General features: G+C 46.9%; 1 protein-coding gene and 1 long non-coding RNA gene across 21 annotated transcripts in view; both read right to left on the bottom strand.

The window, feature by feature from the left end:
• heph (polypyrimidine tract-binding protein 1 heph) overlaps positions 1-19058 on the bottom strand; it is a 119639-nt gene that overhangs the window by 60614 nt on the left and 39967 nt on the right. For 9 of the 20 annotated variants that reach the window (XM_070281997.1, XM_070281998.1, XM_070281995.1 and 6 more), the window contains one exon: positions 2481-2522. The exons of 7 other annotated variants lie outside the window; for them this stretch is intronic. In XM_070281997.1, coding sequence (XP_070138098.1) covers positions 2481-2522 — 42 coding nt within the window. Of the gene's footprint in view, positions 1-2480; positions 2523-12936; positions 13837-14912; positions 15204-19058 lie in introns of those variants that run through there. 4 more of the 20 variants (XM_017244505.3, XM_017244473.3, XM_017244488.3 and 1 more) reach the window with 4 other exon arrangements.
• LOC138926764 (uncharacterized) lies at positions 15474-18789 on the bottom strand. Its single transcript, XR_011443392.1, has 3 exons — positions 18612-18789; positions 17278-17414; positions 15474-16993 (listed from the first exon to the last, which is right to left on the bottom strand). It is a non-coding gene; the product is annotated as an uncharacterized lncRNA (long non-coding RNA).

Genomic DNA, 19058 nt, shown 5'->3' with positions numbered 1-19058 from the left:
AACGGATTCCATCACGAAAAATGGACAAAAAATCTAAAAAATATTTTGTCTCAGGATTTTGATGCAGAACGGTGGAGAATCGATCCAGAAATCGTTTAAGGTATTCCGCTCTAGAATCGGATGAGAATTGGGGAAGATAGAACCTTCGCAGTCTCTCACTTTGGCCTTCCATTCATTTCTAAAGGGAATACGCTCTTCAGACCCAGATTTGGGTCAATATCGATGAAGAATTAAGCGAAGAATATTTTAAGGTTCATCTTTACAATTTTGTTGGCAAACCAGAAGATTTAAAAAATATTTTGTTCAGGAGCTTGGCAGCTACAAGTGGCGGGGTGATAGATACACAGATAGCTCTTCTGATAGTCGGATAGATGAGCCAAGGACGTGTTCCCCACTGGTTGCCAGCACATTCAAAGCCAAATCATCGACTAATGCCGGCTAACGAGTGGTGGAAATTCGAGAGAAAGCTGCCTCAGACGGCGCGACGCGTCGGCGGCGGCATGTGCGAAATTAATTAACAAAATTGCGTTTTAAAAATGAGATGCGCGGCCGCTGCCGCCTGCAAAAAAAGGTTGCAATTACCGTTAATGAGTTTAATGCCAAAGGCGCCACCACTACCAAGCGCATCCTCGCCCACTGCCGCCCTGTCTCTTAATGAGCGGAGCCTTTCAGACGTCACAAAAGTTTGGAAGCTTGTCTATTTTGATGTTTCCTTCTCCCCCTTTGGCTCTTGGGTTTCTTTTGGAGAAGAAAATATTTTACTTTCCTTTGCACTTGACTTCACTTTGACTACGGGGCTGCTTCGGAAGAAAAATGCACGGAACACGCAACAAGTCCTGGCCCGGCTGGCCTGCCCTGGCCTGGCCTGAGCCGGGAACTTGGTCAAGCACCATTGCTGGCTCTCGGAAATTACCCTTTTTACGTGGCACATTAATTTCAAGCAAGTTCACTGAGCTCGGTGGGCAGTCGACCCCAAAGCTCAACTCGACCACCCCAACCCGACTCGACCCACGACCCTTTTCCACGCTTGACCACTGGAGCGCCATTGGAGCGTTTTTGATTTCTGGTCGAGGTTATTTTTTCGGTAAACTATTGCTTTCCTATTATACCGCAAGTAGCATTAACAACTAGCACTGCTTTGATTTCGACTGATGGCCCCGAATCATCCCTAAACGGATACCTTTGCCCTTTTGTGTCCAACTTTATTATTTCTTCTCCGCCCAGGGTCGGATCTGTCTCGATTGGTCAGTGGCAGCCAATTAGGGGCCGGCTGTGTGGCCAAGTGTTAAATTAATTACCTAATGGCTGCACTCTGGCTCCGCAAAGTTTGCTTATTGAACTCTTAAATATGATGCACATGCAGCTCGTCCGCACATCCTGCCTGCCTGTCTGTGTGTTGTATTTATTTAATTATATTTGCTGTGAGGAAAAACCAAATGTCGGTAATCGGAGCTGGGCTGGAGAATCGGTCGCCGGACAAGTGCTGCACAAATAGCAGGTTCAGGTCGTGCTCTGGGCAGAGTGCATGGGTCAGAGTGTCAGAGGGTCAGAGGAGGATCCTTTGGTCATGACAATGGCAGCGCAAATAGTGAATGCACTTCCACAAAAGTGTTGTTATTAGCGGACGATTTAGTTCCGAAAGAGTGAGAGATGAACTCTTTGAATCCTTTGACTAAAATGGACTTTCAGAAACACATAGTTTCTCTCAGCGCATACCTACAGCGTCCTGCCAAGGAAAATCTTGACTGGGTAAATCCTTTTATGGAACTGTCCGGCACAGAGCAGTCACTGCGGCGGGACAACAGAAAAAGCGCCGGCTTAGAAGACAGAAGGATCCCCAATCGGAAGTGGGACGTGTGTGCGAAATGTAAACCTAAATATTTTATACCGTTCGAGGAGGCAGCACAAAGGCAGGAGCTCAGGGATAGCCAGGTAAGTGCCGGGCGCTCTGAAATAAAATTGCATACTTTATGGCACGGATGCGGCATCCCAATCGCAGCAACAGTAGTCACAAGACGGGCACAAGTCGGAGAAGTCGACTGGCAGACGTCTTTGTCGGGAGGAAGGAGCAGAAATTCGATAAAATTTATTTACAGTTTAAAAAACGGACAAATTCCGAGTCAAGAAGCCATCCAGACGGAGAAGGATACGACTGCAATCGACTCTGGTGCGTGTCTGGTAGGACTTATTTAAAATTCAATTATGGCTCACAATTGCCGGGTGCTTGCCGCAGAAGGAGACGATAGAGCTGGCTTCCACCAGGAACAGATGTAGCTTCCTTTTAGGCTATAAGTATATATTTCCCGATCTTGATCGAATCTATTTCCCATATAAATTCCCTTAAATAATATTATGGTTTTGAAATGATACTGAGTCATTGATAGTCACTTTTTATAAAACTATAGACCCCTCATGTCTTCTGTGCCTGCCCGCACCTAGGTGAGGGGCACGTGTGGGTAGTTACTGATCGCATCGCTTACCAGATAGTTCAGTTTGTATATAAATTGTTCATCGATCCTTACCTGGAAGAAAAAGGAAAAAGACAGTTAGTTATGTGGGTTTCCGATGTGGTCTAGATTAGGCCCAAGACACTTGATAATTACTTCAATCTCTGGGTAATCTAAGGCACACAATATCGAGTTTCATACGACAATTACTGAGGTGAGAGTGGTGGGGGGGATGGTGTATTTTTCAAATTATAAATAACACACAAAGGGGGGGAGTCTATTTAAAAAGTAAATAATCGGAAAAATACTTAATGAGCAATGTAATTATTCTACGATATAGATTTTCGCCGATTCCTCTAATGATTCATCGATTTCCTCCCATTGTGTCTCATATTTTTAAGGACTCCCGCTCCAATCTAATTATAATTTATGTCACTGGCACACGGCTAGAAAGTAGCTTTTTTTGCTGACTGGGCGACTGGGCTGGTGACTGGGCTCTGCTCGTGACGATAATATTTCCGACGGTATCTGTTTCGCCATCATCGTGGAAATCGACAGGAGCAACAGGAGCCGCAGCCAGGAGTCGGGAGCCCCCTCGTCAGTGTGACACCCGAAATCTTGTTAAAGAAATCTCAATTATCAACTTTTATTGATTTGCATAGCCAGAGGAGCAGCGCCGGGCGGGAAAATGGTAAGCGAGCCAGGCACAACAAGAGCTATTACGTCCTGTGCTATTTACGCTCCATTTTGCCGCTTTTCACTCGCGCAGGAGCTGGGGGGCAGGACTGGGCGACTGGGAGACTGGGAGGAATGCAGGAGAAAACAATTACGATAAAAATGTGAACTCCTGCCGTCGTTGGCTCGGTTTCAGTTCAGCTCCTGTTTTTTTCCTTTACGAGGAATGAATGGGCCCGGCTTTGGTTAGGTAACCTGCCATGAGACAGGCTCTGAGCACGGATAAAAGCAAATTATGATAACAATAAAGATTTAACTAGGGGGAGCCTGCCCGTCCTGGGAGCCGTGCCCAAGTGGTTCGGTGCTGGATGGGCGGTGCTGTCAAGTGGCACTGCCATGACCGTGCCATTGAGGAATCGACAAAGGCTCCCGACTCGGCTAGTAGCGCAACGGGGACAATTTAAATAGACATTTATCTTGTGGCACACACACCCACACCCACACCCGGTGGAGTATACACACGTGCCGGTGGTGGTGGCCATGACGTACATATACGGCTGATCCATGACGATGATGCCGACTGACTGCCGACGGTTGTACGGGAATCCCCCACTTCAGCACTGATGATGCTGCTCCTGCTCGCAGGATATCCTCCGACTTTGGCTGGAGTTTGTTCCCGCTACCTTCCTGCTTGTTTTGTTTGATTTTATTACTGCAACAACAACGAGAACCACAGATTCTTGCCACTTTCCTTTCGCTTGCCTATTTCTGCCTCCAGTTTTCCTTTCGCTTCGTGTTTGGGTCTTTGGTATCCCCTTATTATTCTCTTTATAATTTTTGGCTGGGCAAATGTTTTTCAAAGCATAAAAATACTTTTACATTAACTTGTTCCAACACACCCACCCCCCACACACACACTGCACACTCAAACAAAAAGTTGTAGAACATTTTTGGGTTTGCTTTTAACGCTGAACGACTTTCCTAGGGAGGCTGGAGAAAGTATCTGAAGAAAAATAGCAAGTTTTCCAGAAGGCGCCCCCAAACAACAACAGCCATAATAATCATAACAATGGCGCCGTGTGGAAAAGTGTGTGTTTATGTGCGGCGGAGGATGGGGTGGTGCCCTGTCTATCGGCTGTATCAACATCATTTGTGTTAAGTGGTCGGAGGAATGCGCCGAAACAACTTCCAGCATTTACGATTTGCCTAATGCGTTGACCTATCTATCAGAGCTGCTCGCTAGTTGCTGCCTATTAAACTGCCATAAAGCGGAGGTCGCTGGCTGGGTGCCAGTCGAGCAACAGTTAACCAGATTTTGGCCGCCTAATTGGCTGCCTGTTGGGTCTTGGCTCTTGTTTGGCGCTGTCAGCCCGAGGGCCACACCGAAACAAGCCCAAAAAGACAGCCAAATAAAATATCAGCAGCAGCAGGAGCACAAAAACTGTTGCATACTTAAAGGGCGCCCCTAATACCATTTGCTGATAATACGCCTGGATGTGGGTGTGCGGGTGTGCCACAAAAAAATAAATAAAATACTCTGGCCAAGGGGTTTCTTCTCCGAGCTCCTTACGTGCGCCGGGGATTCTTTTTGTCTAGGCAAAAAAATTAAGAGGAAAAGGAGCAGGAGCCGGAGCACGGCAAGGAGCAAGGAGGAGGAGCTGAGGCAGGAGCATAGATTTCAGCATATCGATAGCAAGCGTATTGCATATTTGCTGTTCAGCTCTCGAAACGAAGCAAGCTGAACACTTTTATGGCTTCTGGGCAAAATTTATGATTTCCCTTACTCCTTTTGTTGAAAAAGGATTTTGTTTTGTTCAGCTCGTTACCTGAGTCCTCCCTGATTCGCCTTCTCCTTTTGTGCCCGCCGCAATTTAAGCGCTTTAAATTTACATGAAAATCAAAGTAGACAGGAGACGGCTGTAGACCAGCCCAGCAGGGCAAAATTATGGCAATTAAAACAAATTAACCGGTTGAGCACAAAGCGTTTACTGAATCTGGGTATCAAAGTTCAAAAGCCCGCCTTCCTTGCTAAAGTTAACTAAACAAAATACTAATGAACTCCGAACTCGGGACACACCTCCGCCCACTCCGCTCTGGCGTGCTCCGCAAATAGAAGGACACAGCAGCTCTGCCGGCTGGGAAAATTGATTTGCATAGCAACCGGAGCATGTGGCATAGTCTGCAAATCGCAAGACACTCGCTAAGCAGTTTAACTATTTAAGGCACAGCCTAGGCGGAGGCAGGGGCAGGGGCAGGGGCAGAGGGGGATGAGCTCAAAGCACGAGCAGAGGCCGCATCCATGGCAACTGCGTCGGAGCGTACGCCGCAGGCTGAAGTGTCAAAGACATGGCCATCACAGGCTTGTCGACTACACAAATGTTGACAGGCTAATGAAATGTGAGGCGGCCCCAAAACTGATACACCCACCCCGGCCCGGAGACGATGATGAACCGAGTCCGCTCCTCGAGCCCCATTGACAGTGAAAAGGAGTCCCTGGCGACCGCTTTGGACCGTGGGGGCCAGTGCCAAATTGTTGTTAGGCATTCGGTTATGCAAATCGAAATCATAATGAAATCAACAATGGCAGGGCAGGGCTGTCAGGCGGTCTGGAAGTTTATTGACGGAGGAGCTAGTCGGTCCTAGAAGGACTCCTTTTGGCAAAAAAGTATTTAATATTTCAGGAGGCCAGGCTCTATTAGAGCAGGGAGGAACACCGTTTATCCCAGGTGGAAGTCCAATTTATTTTTTGCACACTTTACGGCCCCCAGAAAAACGATGGCAACAAGTCCAAATTGGTCCTCAATCAGAGGCATAAAATGTGCGACCAATCGGCTCTGGCGGCGTGTATATCATGCCACAGGACAATCGACTCAAAACTGAATTCCAAAACAATTTTCCGGGGACGCAGGGAGAACGCCCCAAAGACATGAGTAGTAAATCACATCAATATGTAACTCAGTCAGTCAGCAGGATAGGACGGCAGGACGGCAGGACGAACCCAAAGAGCTTGAGCAAAGTGGAACGAAAACAGATGGCAAAGATGTTTATCTAAGAGCAATGGTCCCGGACTCGTTTCCTTGCCATCCCTGAGACATGCCAACCACCATGCCATGCCATGCCATCCCAACGATTTGCTATGCAATTTTACACACTTGACCATTAAACGTAGCCATTGGGAGCAGTTTGCATAGCAATGAAGCGATGCCAGCAGAGCAGACCAGAGTCGGAGTCGGAGTCGGAGAGTCTGAATAGAAAATCGAGCCCCGTAGTAGGGTCAACTTGATGAAGTATGAATGATTACGTCAGAGGAAGGAGCAAAGCTCAGCTCAAAGGAAGAGGATGCGGATGCGGATGAGGATGCGGATGATGACCACGATGATGGCGACGGCTAACCGCAGTCAGGAGAAGGTGTGTAGTTGACTGTAAAAACTCAATGAATAAATTTCTCCCTTCTCCGAGGTGTCCGACAATCACACAGACCCTGTGTCGAAGGACCCACATGCAGGGGGGAGGAAGTAGTAGCAGAGTAAATTGATCGAAATGAAAATACTCATAAATTTGCATCCGAAGGCCGAAATATTGTAATTGAGCGATGGAATTTATGGCCAGACTGATAAAAAGTGGAGCATTTGAAATACGGGGGCCTCCTACAAGAAAAAGGGTAGCACATAAGGGCTAAAGTCCATAAAGTCCATTTGATAATCCATTGCTTACAGGATGATAGTAATATCCTCCACGATTGGGTGAATCAATTTAGTTATTTTTCTTACTGGGTATTTCAATATTTTATTCAAGATTCCCGGCCCCCGCCCGCCACTCAGGACGCTCGTTTAGCCCGTTAAAGACCACCTTGAAATTAAATAAGGGAAGGCCGTATATCTTCCAGAGCTCCTCCGCTGGCGCTGCCCCTTCTGACACTTGACGATTTGTCATGTTGACACAATAAAACGTCAAAAGAGGAGCTCCACAGCCGAAGTCGAAGCCAAAGCCAGAAGAAGGAGCGCTCCCGCAAACGAGAAAAAATGCCAAGTAGATTCTATGGAATTATGACAAACTGTCTCGAAAATGCTGAAAATACTGTTAACGTTTTAGCCCGGAACGGAACGGAACAGAACGTATTCGGACAAAGCAAGGCAAAAAATTATATGAACTGCAGCTTTTGCTTTTGTTGACTTGACGAAAGGAGGAACGTGGCGTATGAGCAATGTCTGCTGATGAGAATGATGAAACAGCAAAAAAATGCCAGCCAGAAGCCAGAGTCAGGGGGTAGGCGCATGCAAATACAATGAACTTGAGTGGAAAGTGGCAAGTGGAGTCGCTTTTGCTGCTTTGCCGGTTTGCTGGTTTGCTGGCTTGCTGGTCTGCCTGCATTTATGAGCGTAAAAAATTGGCGCCGCATTTACACAGACAATCAAGCGCAGTCTTCGGTCTCCGCTTTTCCGGACTACGGACTACCGACTACGGAGAAATGTGGGAAAAGGGGTGTTGTTGCCGACTGATGTCTGGGAAATCGTTCGAGAGGCAGCAAGAGCATAGCCCAAAGATGCCAGGCGACAATGGCAGTATTTTCTTTTTATTTTCTATTGCTGCGCCTCTGGCTGGAAATTGCACAACTCATCAAAAGTCCGCCTCTGGGCGGCGTTCCGTCCTCCATTCTGCTCCATTCTGGTGTCTCTGCTATTTGCATTTATGCACATAAAACTAGCGGAAAATTTGATGTTGACAAAAGGTGACAATGGGGCTCTGGCACTGCATTTAATCAATTGCAAGCCAGACCTCGTTAGCCCAAGGGCCATGAATTAGTCATTGGGATGTGTCACAGCCCGGAACCAGGACTCTGAATCGGGCCCGACTGCCATTAAGAGTCCTAGTGCATAATTCAGTATTCCAAAGTCACCTGACACACATTTCTGCATTATAATAATAAGACAGGGCCGTTCTACAAGCTACGGGCTGCGCACAGACTACGTTTGAGGTTATTAATCAGCTAGGAGCGCCTGAAAGTGTGTTACACAAACACGAAAAACTTTCTGGCGCAACTTATTTCGAACAAATTAATTTGCAGAACTGGAGGAGGCACTGGAGGAGGCGACTGGGATCTCCCAGGGCTGTTTACCGAACTCGAACTCCAACTGCAGTTAATGAAATCAGTTGCATACTCCCAGATTGCGAGTGCAAGTGCGAGTGTGTAAATTTAGTTAACAGAAAACTTGGGCTAACATTATGTCTGGATTGGATGTCGGAGTGTGCCGAGTGCCGAACACCGAGTGCCTGCTCCTTTTAAACATTTATTTCACGTGCATTTTTTATTTCGCTGGCTGGCTGGCTGCCCCGTACCGTATATAGGGGCTGCCTAGAAGTGCAATTTCCAGCTGCCAGACGCAGAATTTCAGAATTTCCCCAGCCGCATACTATATACATCAAGCTGCGGGCAACCGAGCACGAAAACTCGGAAAAGCCCGCGCCATTGCCGGCTGGCTTTCCCGGCCTTCCCAGCCGTCCCGCTCTCCTCAGTACGTGCGCGTATGGAAATGATGTCCGTTCAGTTGGGTTCACCGGCTCCGTGGCATCGGTAATGTAAAACGTAGCAAATTGAGTTCATTTCACTGACGGACTCTCCTCGCAAGCAGAACTTATCATTAGTATCGCTTTTCAGCGCACTCGTGCCGCATGCCGAATGAAGCCGGCGCTCCCACACACATCGCGTCCTGCCGGGGAGCCGGAATGGATACGTTGCGGAGTTCCAGGGGTGGGGACACGCGGTCCTGGCGCACGTAAACATGTAATAATTACTTGGTTCTAGGTGTTTTCTACTCACTTTACTCAGCTAAAAGTTGCGGCGAAACTTTTCAAGCAGAACCAGCTTTGGCCAGCACTGGAAAAAATTGGTATCACCAACGGGATTAAAAGTTCTCCTGCCAAAGGCTGTCTACAACTTGGGTGAGCACCCCCTTTTGAGGACAGTTTTTTTCTCAGTGTGGCAGCAAGGCAAGTCCTGCTAAGCGAGTATTAGTGGAAATTTAATATTGCAATTAATACTGCAACAAAGTGTGCATTGCATATTAATAAGTTAGTTTGTCGCCTCCAGTTTGAGTGAGTGGCCCGGGCCCCAGGGTCGGAGGATTGGGGTTGTGCCCCCGCTCGTGCTCGTACGCTGACATGCCACACACTGCTAGTTTTCCATTCTGGCAGCATCCATCCTGGTTGGAGCTTGGTGGATTAGTGCACTGGAGGGCAAATATTTTGCGCTCATAAAAGCCAAAGTTACAACTCCAAAAACTACAAGCTCGTTGGAGATGGAGCGAAGGGCGAAAAGGGTCGCTTTTAATGGTCTCCGTCGGCTCGGTTCAGTTCATTCCGGCACACATTCAATATTCATATTCATATTCCAGACTGCGCTGGTCGCCGCATTTAAGCTTTTAATGATTTTGAAAAAGTTTTGGTCGAAAAAGGAGGATGGAGATGGAGATGGAGAACGGTATAGCAGTAGTGGATGCAAAAACTTTTCTTAATGCGCTTAGCCGTGGCCGTTTAACGGCAAACTTAATTCGCAGCTACACACACTTTCACCATTTTCGCATTTGATTTTTTTCAGATTTTTCCCGAGCGCCATTCAAAAGAAAATATGCAGCATTTTTATGGAAGCGCGTTGGCGACAAAACTATTTGTGCAAACAACAAAGAAAACTTGCGCTGCAGAAAGGAAAATCATCATCATCAGCAACCGCCGGATGAGTGGGAATAGGAGCAGGAGCAGGAGCAGCAGGAGCAGGAGCAGTGCCAGGAGCTCCAGTGAGAACAACTAGACAACAACTACAAAAGCGCAACAAAAGCAATTTAAATTTGGCCAGCGGCATCGCCAGAGCACTGAGCACTGAGCAGTGAGCACTGAACGCTGTCCGAGCGCACAAATTTCATTCCATTGCCGAGAAAGAAACGTTTTTAGTCATAACTTTTTAATTTATTTGTCAACGACAGGCGAGTGCAAGGAAAACCAACAGCAGGACCCTCAAAAGGCTCACAGTGGGCCTCTGTCGGGCTACCGACCACTGTTCCTGGTACTGGGTCCTCGCATAATCCTCGAACACCGAGAGCTCGTTGATTAGCGCAATTGTGGGTGCCGCTATGATTGGGAAGCAAGGCACCTCTTGCCCGCCCAAAAAAGTGTGCTACGAAAATCGATTGAGGGCCGGATAAATCATAACAATGCTCGGCATCATGTCCTGTCGTCCTTCGACATAGTCCCTACGCAACCTCTGGCGAGACCGCCCGGCTCCCTGCTTCCGGCGCCCGGACCCGGCTTTTGATAAATGCAAAAACGCCTGGTGTACATGTCTCTGGGGTTGATTTATCTATTTACTTGGAAGCCTCGTCATCGGATTCGGGATTCGGAGACGGAGTCGGAGACAGTCCGGGTAGGTATGACGAACAGGCTTCTTTTCGAAGCTGTCAATATTTAAAACGTTGTCCTGCTCCGGAGCACGCAGCTGCCGATCCCTGCTGCCCCCCATGACCTCCATCGCTGCGTGCTTAACAAGAGTTTATTGAATTTTATTTTCTCATCTCAATTTGTTGCAAGCACGAAGCGATTCTGCTGCCAGTGCCCCCACCTATTTTGGACAACATATTGCTTGTCCCATTTCTTGGCACACTTTGGGGGACACGCTGGCAAGGACAAGGGACACTTTGGTGCATTTAAATTTTAAATTGTTTTATTGCCGGACAAGACCCCCGTGAGCCGGGGAATAATTGAAATTTTGTAGTTGGAAAACACTTTTTCGTGCTGGGCCCCGGCCGCTTGTAAAGCGCTTATTACGAATCGCGAGGCGGAAACTTTTGCACCGTGTTCGAGGAGTCAAGTTTTTCGATTACGGATTAATGTAATTTTTTACGCATATATACAGGACATGCTCCGCTGTACGTATAATGCGTATTTGTGTTATTTCGCTCGACTGTCCGGCACTCTATCTCCGCACCCCGCGCCCGTCGCTCATCTAATTTGTTTGACTTGGCCGGGGTCGGCTTGAAAGTTTGATGAATTTTTAAATTTAAAAAGTTTATTTGTGCTTTTGTAAGTTGGCCGAGGGCCGTCCACGCTGCCGACTGGCACAGGCACTGGCACTGGCGACTGGCATATTATTGGAAGTGCAGCCTGACTGACTCCGAATCATCCGGTACTTCAAAGCGAGTTCATACTACACTTGCCCGCCAACTTTCTGCCGCCTAACACACTTATTTGAATCCCCCGGCGCCCTCCTACTAATTTGAAAAATTTTCTATTTACCCTCGGCGGAGAATCTTTCATGTTTTATTGTCAATATCCTTATTTATCGTGTGGCGGCGGCTTGTGGGATTTGTTCGCGGTCTTTATTAGCACCTTGGGGTTGTTTTCCAGCTTTTTCCCCGGAAATGTCCTGGCACTCGCCAGGCAGTTGCTCATTGATGTTGACACAAATATTTGCCAAAATGTGGCTTGTAGCTACACTCGCAGGTGGCAAGTTTAAACAAAATAATATTAAAATGCCGTCGTTTTTTGCTCCGAATGACAGCCATAATTACACCAAGCCAAATATGGCAAAAACTAAAATCAACATTCGGAATCGGGCTAATGGATAATGCACGGGGGCGATGCGGCGCAGGAGGGGCGCTTGTGTTAAACAAAATCAATTACAGATAATTTAATGCTGAAGGCGGCGAGGCGGGGAAAGGGCTACTCATAATAGAGTCATTTAAGTACAGTTTAAACATTAACGAGAGTCGGGGGTAATTGCAGAGGCAGCGGCAGTGGCAGTGGCAGCCACTACTCCTTTCCACCTTGTGTGCCGCGATAAATCGATAATAAATGTGGCAGGCAACGGCGGTGGTTTCCCTATTACAACACAAAGACAGCACACACACGCACCGTCGACATCCAACACCAAGGCTCCAGGACACCTAATACAAGGCCTGGCCCCCGGCACGGACCACAGCTGGGCCAGTGGCAGTGGAGGAGGCGGCGGCAGTTTTTCCCTCCGCGCTGCAGTTTGCTAACAAATTGCAGCGACATTTTCATCGCCGACTAATCAATACGGGCTGGAGGCCAGGACAGTCGGAGGATCAACAGGAGGCGGAACAGATGGCCGAGGCAGTGCAGGTCGTAAGTGCTGGCCAAACAACTGCGGCTAATGCACGCCTGCAACGCGATAGTTATGGCTGATAAATAAAATATGCAGCGAGCCAGCTCATTGCGACAATCTAGGAGAACTACCTGGGGAGGAGGAGGGGGAGGACATCTATTAAATCAAAAAAATTTATAAATTTTTGATGGCAGTTGTCCACTATTGTCTTTAATGGTGGATACATTTTGGGCTCTTTACTAAATAGTTAAAAAAAAGGATAACAAGAGGCAGAAATAATATGTAGAGTGCAAGAGCCTGCAAAGGTCAAAGGGCTTAATATAATGGTACTATGACTAGCATACATGTTCTCTTAGGGCTAACTTAATGATCTTACAGATATCGGAGAGGGCAGTCAAATAAATACGAAACGTGAGATGCAACTACGTACAACAACCAGAGCACACAACAGCAATAAGAACTACGAGTCTACGAGAGTTAGTACAGTACAGTGTGAGATGATGAGTGTTCTGGTTGGCATCCAGGAGAGATGATAGTTCAAATGGCAGGCAAAGCGGGTGGGTACAGATGTGTGTTGGTTAGTGGTTAGTAAAATAAAAAGGAAAGCAGCTAACTTCTACTTCTCGGCACGAGAGCGACTGAAGAACTTAGGATCTGGGAGGAGAGTTGTTTAGAGTTTCGCTTAGTGAACACACAAACCTTTTTAGGAGAAGATAAGTGTAGTGAAGTTGGCGATGGCATAGAACAATCAGAAGATGCAGAACTGCAGCCGCTGCTGGCGCTACTGAAACCGAGAGCGCCCCCAATCAACGGGAGGAGATGCGGGAGAGGGTGCACGGGCAGTGGTGCGGACCCCAGCAGGGAGGCAGCACCACCCTCGCCCCGAGCAACGGCACCCAAGCCCAGTCCCAGCCCGTCGGCGGGGTCGGCGCCCAGGATCCCAGCCGCTGCTGCCGGCGGCTGCTTCTTAGTAGTAGTGGTAGTAGTTCTAGTTACGGCAGATAGATTAACTGTATTATTTACATTGTTGGTCGGTGTAGTGGCCGCCGAGGTGGGGGTGGCCGCGGTGGCGAACATGGCCGAGGAGGCCACCGCCGCCGCCGGAATGATCGTCAGCGGGGTGCTCGGAGCGGCGAAGAATTGCGCCGGCACGGCTGGCACGGAGACGGAGACGGGCACCTGCACGGGCACCGGCACCTGCGAGGGCTGCGCCGGCTTGGTGGGCGTGGCGGGAGCAGCCACCGCACTGTTCACCTGCAACTGCATGTACGTCTGCAGCATGGCCTGGGCCTGAGCTTGCGCCTGGGCTTGGTAGTGGAACTGCTGGTGCAGTTGCTGCTGCGCCTGGTGCTGTTGCTGCGCCGCCTGTTGCTGCTGCTGCTGCTGTTGTGCGGCAAATGCTGCAACCTGCTGGTGGAAGACCGCGTGCTGCTGCTGGTGCTGCTGCTGCTGTTGCTGCTGCTGCTGCTGCTGTTGATGCTGATGCACCTGCATGGCCTGGTAGGCGGCGGCGGCTGTAGCCGGGTGCTGCGGATGCGGATGCTGATGCGGATGTGGATGCGGATGCGTGGACGGCGGTGCGTGCAACAATTGCATTTGCTGTGCGTGGTTGGTTTATATTATTTTCTGGCGAGTTGTTTGTTATGGGTTTCAGTTTGGTCTTTGAATTGGATCTCTGTTTCTCCAAAAATCATAAAAAAGGAATGCAAGGAACTGAACTGAAGAGTGTATTCGGAGTTCGGTGTCGAGTGGTGGTTCCCTCAGGGATTGATCCTCTAAAATCATAAAGCTGTGTTCTGGGAGCTGCAGAAAGGAGTGGGCTACAGGAGGCTTGACAGTGTAAGACTCGGGTTTCAAGATCTAGATAGCTGAGATAGTTAGCCAGAGATAGAAGACTGGTAGGTGGAAGCTTAGGTGACAGAGAAGGAGAGCAGTGAGAGGCAGTAAGAGGCAGTGAGAGTCAGCGAGCGCTACGAGTGGATAGTAGTCTACGATAGGAACTGTAGAGACCAGAAAGCGGGATAGTTAGAGGCAGAGGCAGAGACGGGGGACAGAAAGCACAGAGAGTTGTCCAATTTGGAGAGGTCCAGGCCCGCCCGCAACCGTGGAAGAACCTTTCCAGATCACGGGTCGGACCTCGACTCGATCCGATTAGGTTTCCACGCCAATGGCTGGACCGGCAGCGAACTTAAAAGTAAACTATATACAAAGGATTTAAATAAAGACTAGTGGGTAACAAAAACTTAACAAAATAATCTTAAGCTCAAACCTATAATTAACGCATGCCGAGCCACTGGACGCTGGAAACCCTGCCTTAGAAGAAGTTCTTTAAGCAGAAAGTGGCGGTTATATTAGGGTAGAGTTAGGTTAATTATGGCAGAGAGAGAGAGAGATGTAACCAAAAATAGTTAGGAGTTAGCATAGTAAACTGTACAAGTTCATTATATATCTTTGCTTCATGGTTTACATATCATAGTAGTTAACAAGTCTTATATGGCAAGGTGGTCATCGATATACAGGTCCTGATTATGGTTCGAATTCAGTTTATTTATTTTGCACAGGTGGGGTGGTAGTGTTAATTGCAATTCTAATTTTGATGTCTCGGTTTCAGATCAGATTAGGCTGACGGGTGCGGTTTAATTGGGTTTTAGGACGACTGATTAAGCGGCGCTTACCATGATTAAGTCTTGTATAGGGGAGGACTTGGCCGATTCGGAGCCGGATACGATGATCTCGCTTTTTACCGTTGCCCCGGGCGGTGCTGTTTCGGAAGCTGTGACTACTGGAGCTGCTTCTGCTACCGCTGGCGGTGTTGTGGGCGGCGCTGCAATGGGCGTGGCTGGCGAGTTGGAGTTGGCAGCGGCGTTAGCGTTGGCGTTGACGGCTAGCGATGCTTGGGAGCTGCTGCTGATACTGAGCGCTGCAATCGCTGCGGACGCCGTGGTTTCTGTTAACGCGGCAATGATGACAGTTTATTGGCAACAAATGTTGATTAAAGAACTCCTCTGCTCTCTGTTTCTATTTATTCACTTGCTTTCCCGGGCTTTATTTCCGTGATTTGTGGCGCGATTCGAGTTTGAACTTTCGTGATAGCGTCGACTTTAGTTTGGTATTTTCTCGCCGGATTCAGATTGGGTCGTTGGGTCGAGGTCGAGGTCGAGGAGGAGTTATGCGGGGTGGTAACTGTGGTACTGTGTGTGCTTGGGGTTATGATGCTTGCTTCCCTTACTGTGAGGAGACAATGCCAATTACTTTCTTGAATCACTGCCTATGCCAATTGTGTACGTTAAGCTTTACGCGAATTGTTGCTTCAACTAGTCGCGGACTTGAGAAAAAGACACCTAAACAACATTTATGACTACTGAGTTTTACTGGATTTTGAGCGGTATTTAAAGTGTTTGTCTAATCGTAATATGCTTAATATGCTTAATATCACTACTGGTAGTGGACTATAATAATGTAGATCTGTATATATAGACTTGAAAACCGTTAAGATTGTTTAAAGTTTGATTGATTGTAGACTGATTGTAGATTGTTGATACGTTGATATAAGTGTTTCAGTTAGTTGTCTTAGAGATTGTCATAGAGTAAAGGTAGAGTGCTAAAGCTAGCAAAAGTTTTCTTTATAAATATACGCTTCGGAGGAGATGTATACGAGGAGTGTATATAAATCCTATATATCGCGCAATGGCTACTGCGATGATGTGTATATGAAATACGCTAATTTCGTGTGATTGTCAAAACGCGATTTCTTGTCGATCGAGGCATTGATTTCGCCCTTCGATCCCTCCTATTAACCCTAGAAACTGTAATCCTTACTCTACCTACGGAGACGAGTTTACCATTAAAATATCGTTTTGAGATTGAGGGACTGATTGGGTAGTGGGTCCTTTGATTGACGATCTGTGCTTATAGATTACAAATTGACTTTATCACGCCTGATGATACGTCCTAGCTCCTTTTTAAACCGAGATGGTTTGATTTGATTGTTTACCTACTATCCGATAACTATCCAGCTACTTATCAATGCGTCTCCTTTATTTTATTCCCTTTCTGGAGCGTACTTTCTCTGATCTGCGATGCTGATATGTTGGGCTCCTTCTGCTCTTGTAAATATTTATACTTTATTTCTGATTACTAAACAACCTTTTCCTAGCCCGCTGTTCCGTTGCGGATATCCTGCGACTATCTATCCTAGCTATCACTGTTTTTCCAATAATATTCTGCCGACTTCTGCGGTTTGCAACCTTCCTAATTGATTCTCCCCTGCGTTCTGCCTTCAAACGCCCTTAAATCGCGCTCAAAATTAAAACCCAACACACAAATATATATAAATTCATATAAAATTCACAATTAACTTTACCGCGAGCGTCCTAAGAGGATTCTGCGATTTGTGTGTAAATATATATATATATATTTAAAATACTATTCTGATTCTGCCTCCAATAAAGTTCACTCGACTTAGCAACAATTCGCCACTACTCCCGTTTCTTGTTTTGTGATTTTGCTGTGATTTTTGAAAGGTTTTTAATCTCTTTAATTTTATATTTTAATGGGGGTTCTTTTGGTCATGTTTTGATGGCTGATTGCTGATGGCTGATTTCTGATGGGTGGGTTTTTTTTGGAGCGGGTGGGTATCGGAATCGGAAGGGAGTTTCTTTTTTGGGTTTTAGAGAAATACCAGAATGTGCTTTTGGACACTCGATGCCATTGGGTTCTGACTTCTATTATTTGTGAGTTATTAGAGTTTTTACAGCTGGGCAAGAGATGAGAATTGGTGTGATTACTTTCTGATGGAATAGAAGAATGTGACAAATAAACTAAAATAAAAAAATAAACTTTTGAAATGTCTCGTCTTTGGACTGAAATTTCTGTTTCTGTTGCCAATTCAAACCCAAACATGAAGCTCCACGAAAAAATAGCCACTGTACAAAAAATGATGAGCCAAATAAATTAAATATCAATTTTGATAACAAAATAAGAAACAAGGAAACGAGACACAATGGGCATGAGTATTTAATAATAGTTAGCTCTTATTACCAATTAGGTGTCGAGTCAGAGTCGTTGAAGAGTTGGATGAAGAGTTTGTTTGATGTATTTATATTTTTTTTTGGTTTTCAGTTTTCAGTTTTCTGTTTCAACAATAATTTGTTTGGATGGGTCTTGTAATTGTGGCTCTGGAACAAAGGCATAAAAAAATCACGGAATGTTTCGCGTTTTGAATCATTTTGTGCTCGCTTGTGCGCTTCAAAAAAATAAATAATTGAACTTTTTTTAGGTTTTTTTTTCGGGCCGGGCAGGCAGTCTTTTATTATCTGCTTCTGAGCTGCGAATAAACACGTTTTTGGGCCGGGAGCTGCCGGAGCTGGTGAGCTGGTGAGCGAAAATGAGTGCCAAGTGCTCGTCTTTCCTACCTCCTGCTCTCGTCTGATTAACACACGCACGATATTTCTTTAGCTTTACCGGTTTGTTGTGCTACCAACCGCCGCTGTTGTTTTTGTTGAGTCACACTTGGGCTTGGTGCAAAACATACCCTCACAGACACATAAATATGCGCTGTACATACGCTGGCCCGCTGGCCCGTACATAACGAAACAGGTAAGAAGAGTTCACGGCAAGAAGTGCCGCGTGGGGCGAATCGCCGTCGTCGTCCCACTCCCCCCCCCCCTCGCTCTGCCAGACGACGTGTAATTACAACAATAAAAATTAACTACGGGAATTATTTGGAAGCGTACTTAGTACAGCGACAAGTGGCCGAGAAGAGACTACGGCCTGGCCTAGCTCCCAGCTCACCGCTCTGAGCCACATCCGATGGTACGGTGGTGTCTGTGTGTGCGGCCTATTGGAACGCTGGGCCATAAGGTTTTATGGCCAGGCCTTAGACTCGAATGGCTTCAACTGAGGAAGACTACGTCTGCGTTTTTTTTGCTGCTTTGTTTTACTTTTCTTCGCATTTGATTCGAGTTGTTTTGCTTTTGTTTTTATTTACTTTTTTTTGTGGCTCGCAAACACAAAAACGTGTTTCTTTGTTGGCGAGACTCTGCTGGGGTTTCTGTTCTGCTGAGCCGGCTATGGTCTGGGCCATAATCGGGAGAAGACAGGACAGACAACTCATAAGAGAGGGAATGTGGCTCAGAACTCAGAACTCAGACCTGAGAGCTCGCCACTCAGAACTTGTTGTTGCCAAGGCCCGAAGAAATGATGGGAAATATCAACCAGAAGAATTGGAGAGCGGCTCTTCGCGAGCAACGAACTTTTGCCCAAGCCATTTTCGACTATTCCCCGCCCGTCCCTCCGTTAAATCGTTAACATATAGTGAGCTATAAGTGAGCACAAAATGGTCATCTTTCCGTCTTATTGTTCAGGATTCTTACGTTTTGGGAGCGCAAGGTGCTTAAGTGGACACTTGGAAAATAAAATAAAGCTTGGCTAGGATGGCTAAGACTTTTGATTAGAGTCACACGCGAAAAGTGAAAACACCACAGAGAAGCCGGAAGAAGTTCGATTGATTGTCTCGGATTAGAATTCGGTTTTAAAGTTTTTTTTTGTTTTTTTTTTGTTAACTGGGGCGAGTGTTACTGGATTCTGGATGCTGGATTCTGGATACTGGATACTGTGGTACTGTGGTACTGGAGGTGTGATCTGTTCAAGCCGAGCACTGGATGCGAACTGCGCGTGTTATTTTTTACTTTTCGTCATTATCCGCGGGAGTTGCGAGGCGTTGTTGCTGCTGTTGCGGCCGATTTCGATTTGAGCCCAACTTTGATTTGTATATTGAAATTCGTGAGTGCTGTTGCTGCTGCTGTTGTTCTTGATGCTGC

Source organism: Drosophila bipectinata, chromosome 3R, assembly GCF_030179905.1.
Source record: "Drosophila bipectinata strain 14024-0381.07 chromosome 3R, DbipHiC1v2, whole genome shotgun sequence".
Classification (NCBI taxonomy): domain Eukaryota; kingdom Metazoa; phylum Arthropoda; class Insecta; order Diptera; family Drosophilidae; genus Drosophila; species Drosophila bipectinata.
This window is presented reverse-complemented; position numbering and strand designations above follow the sequence as displayed.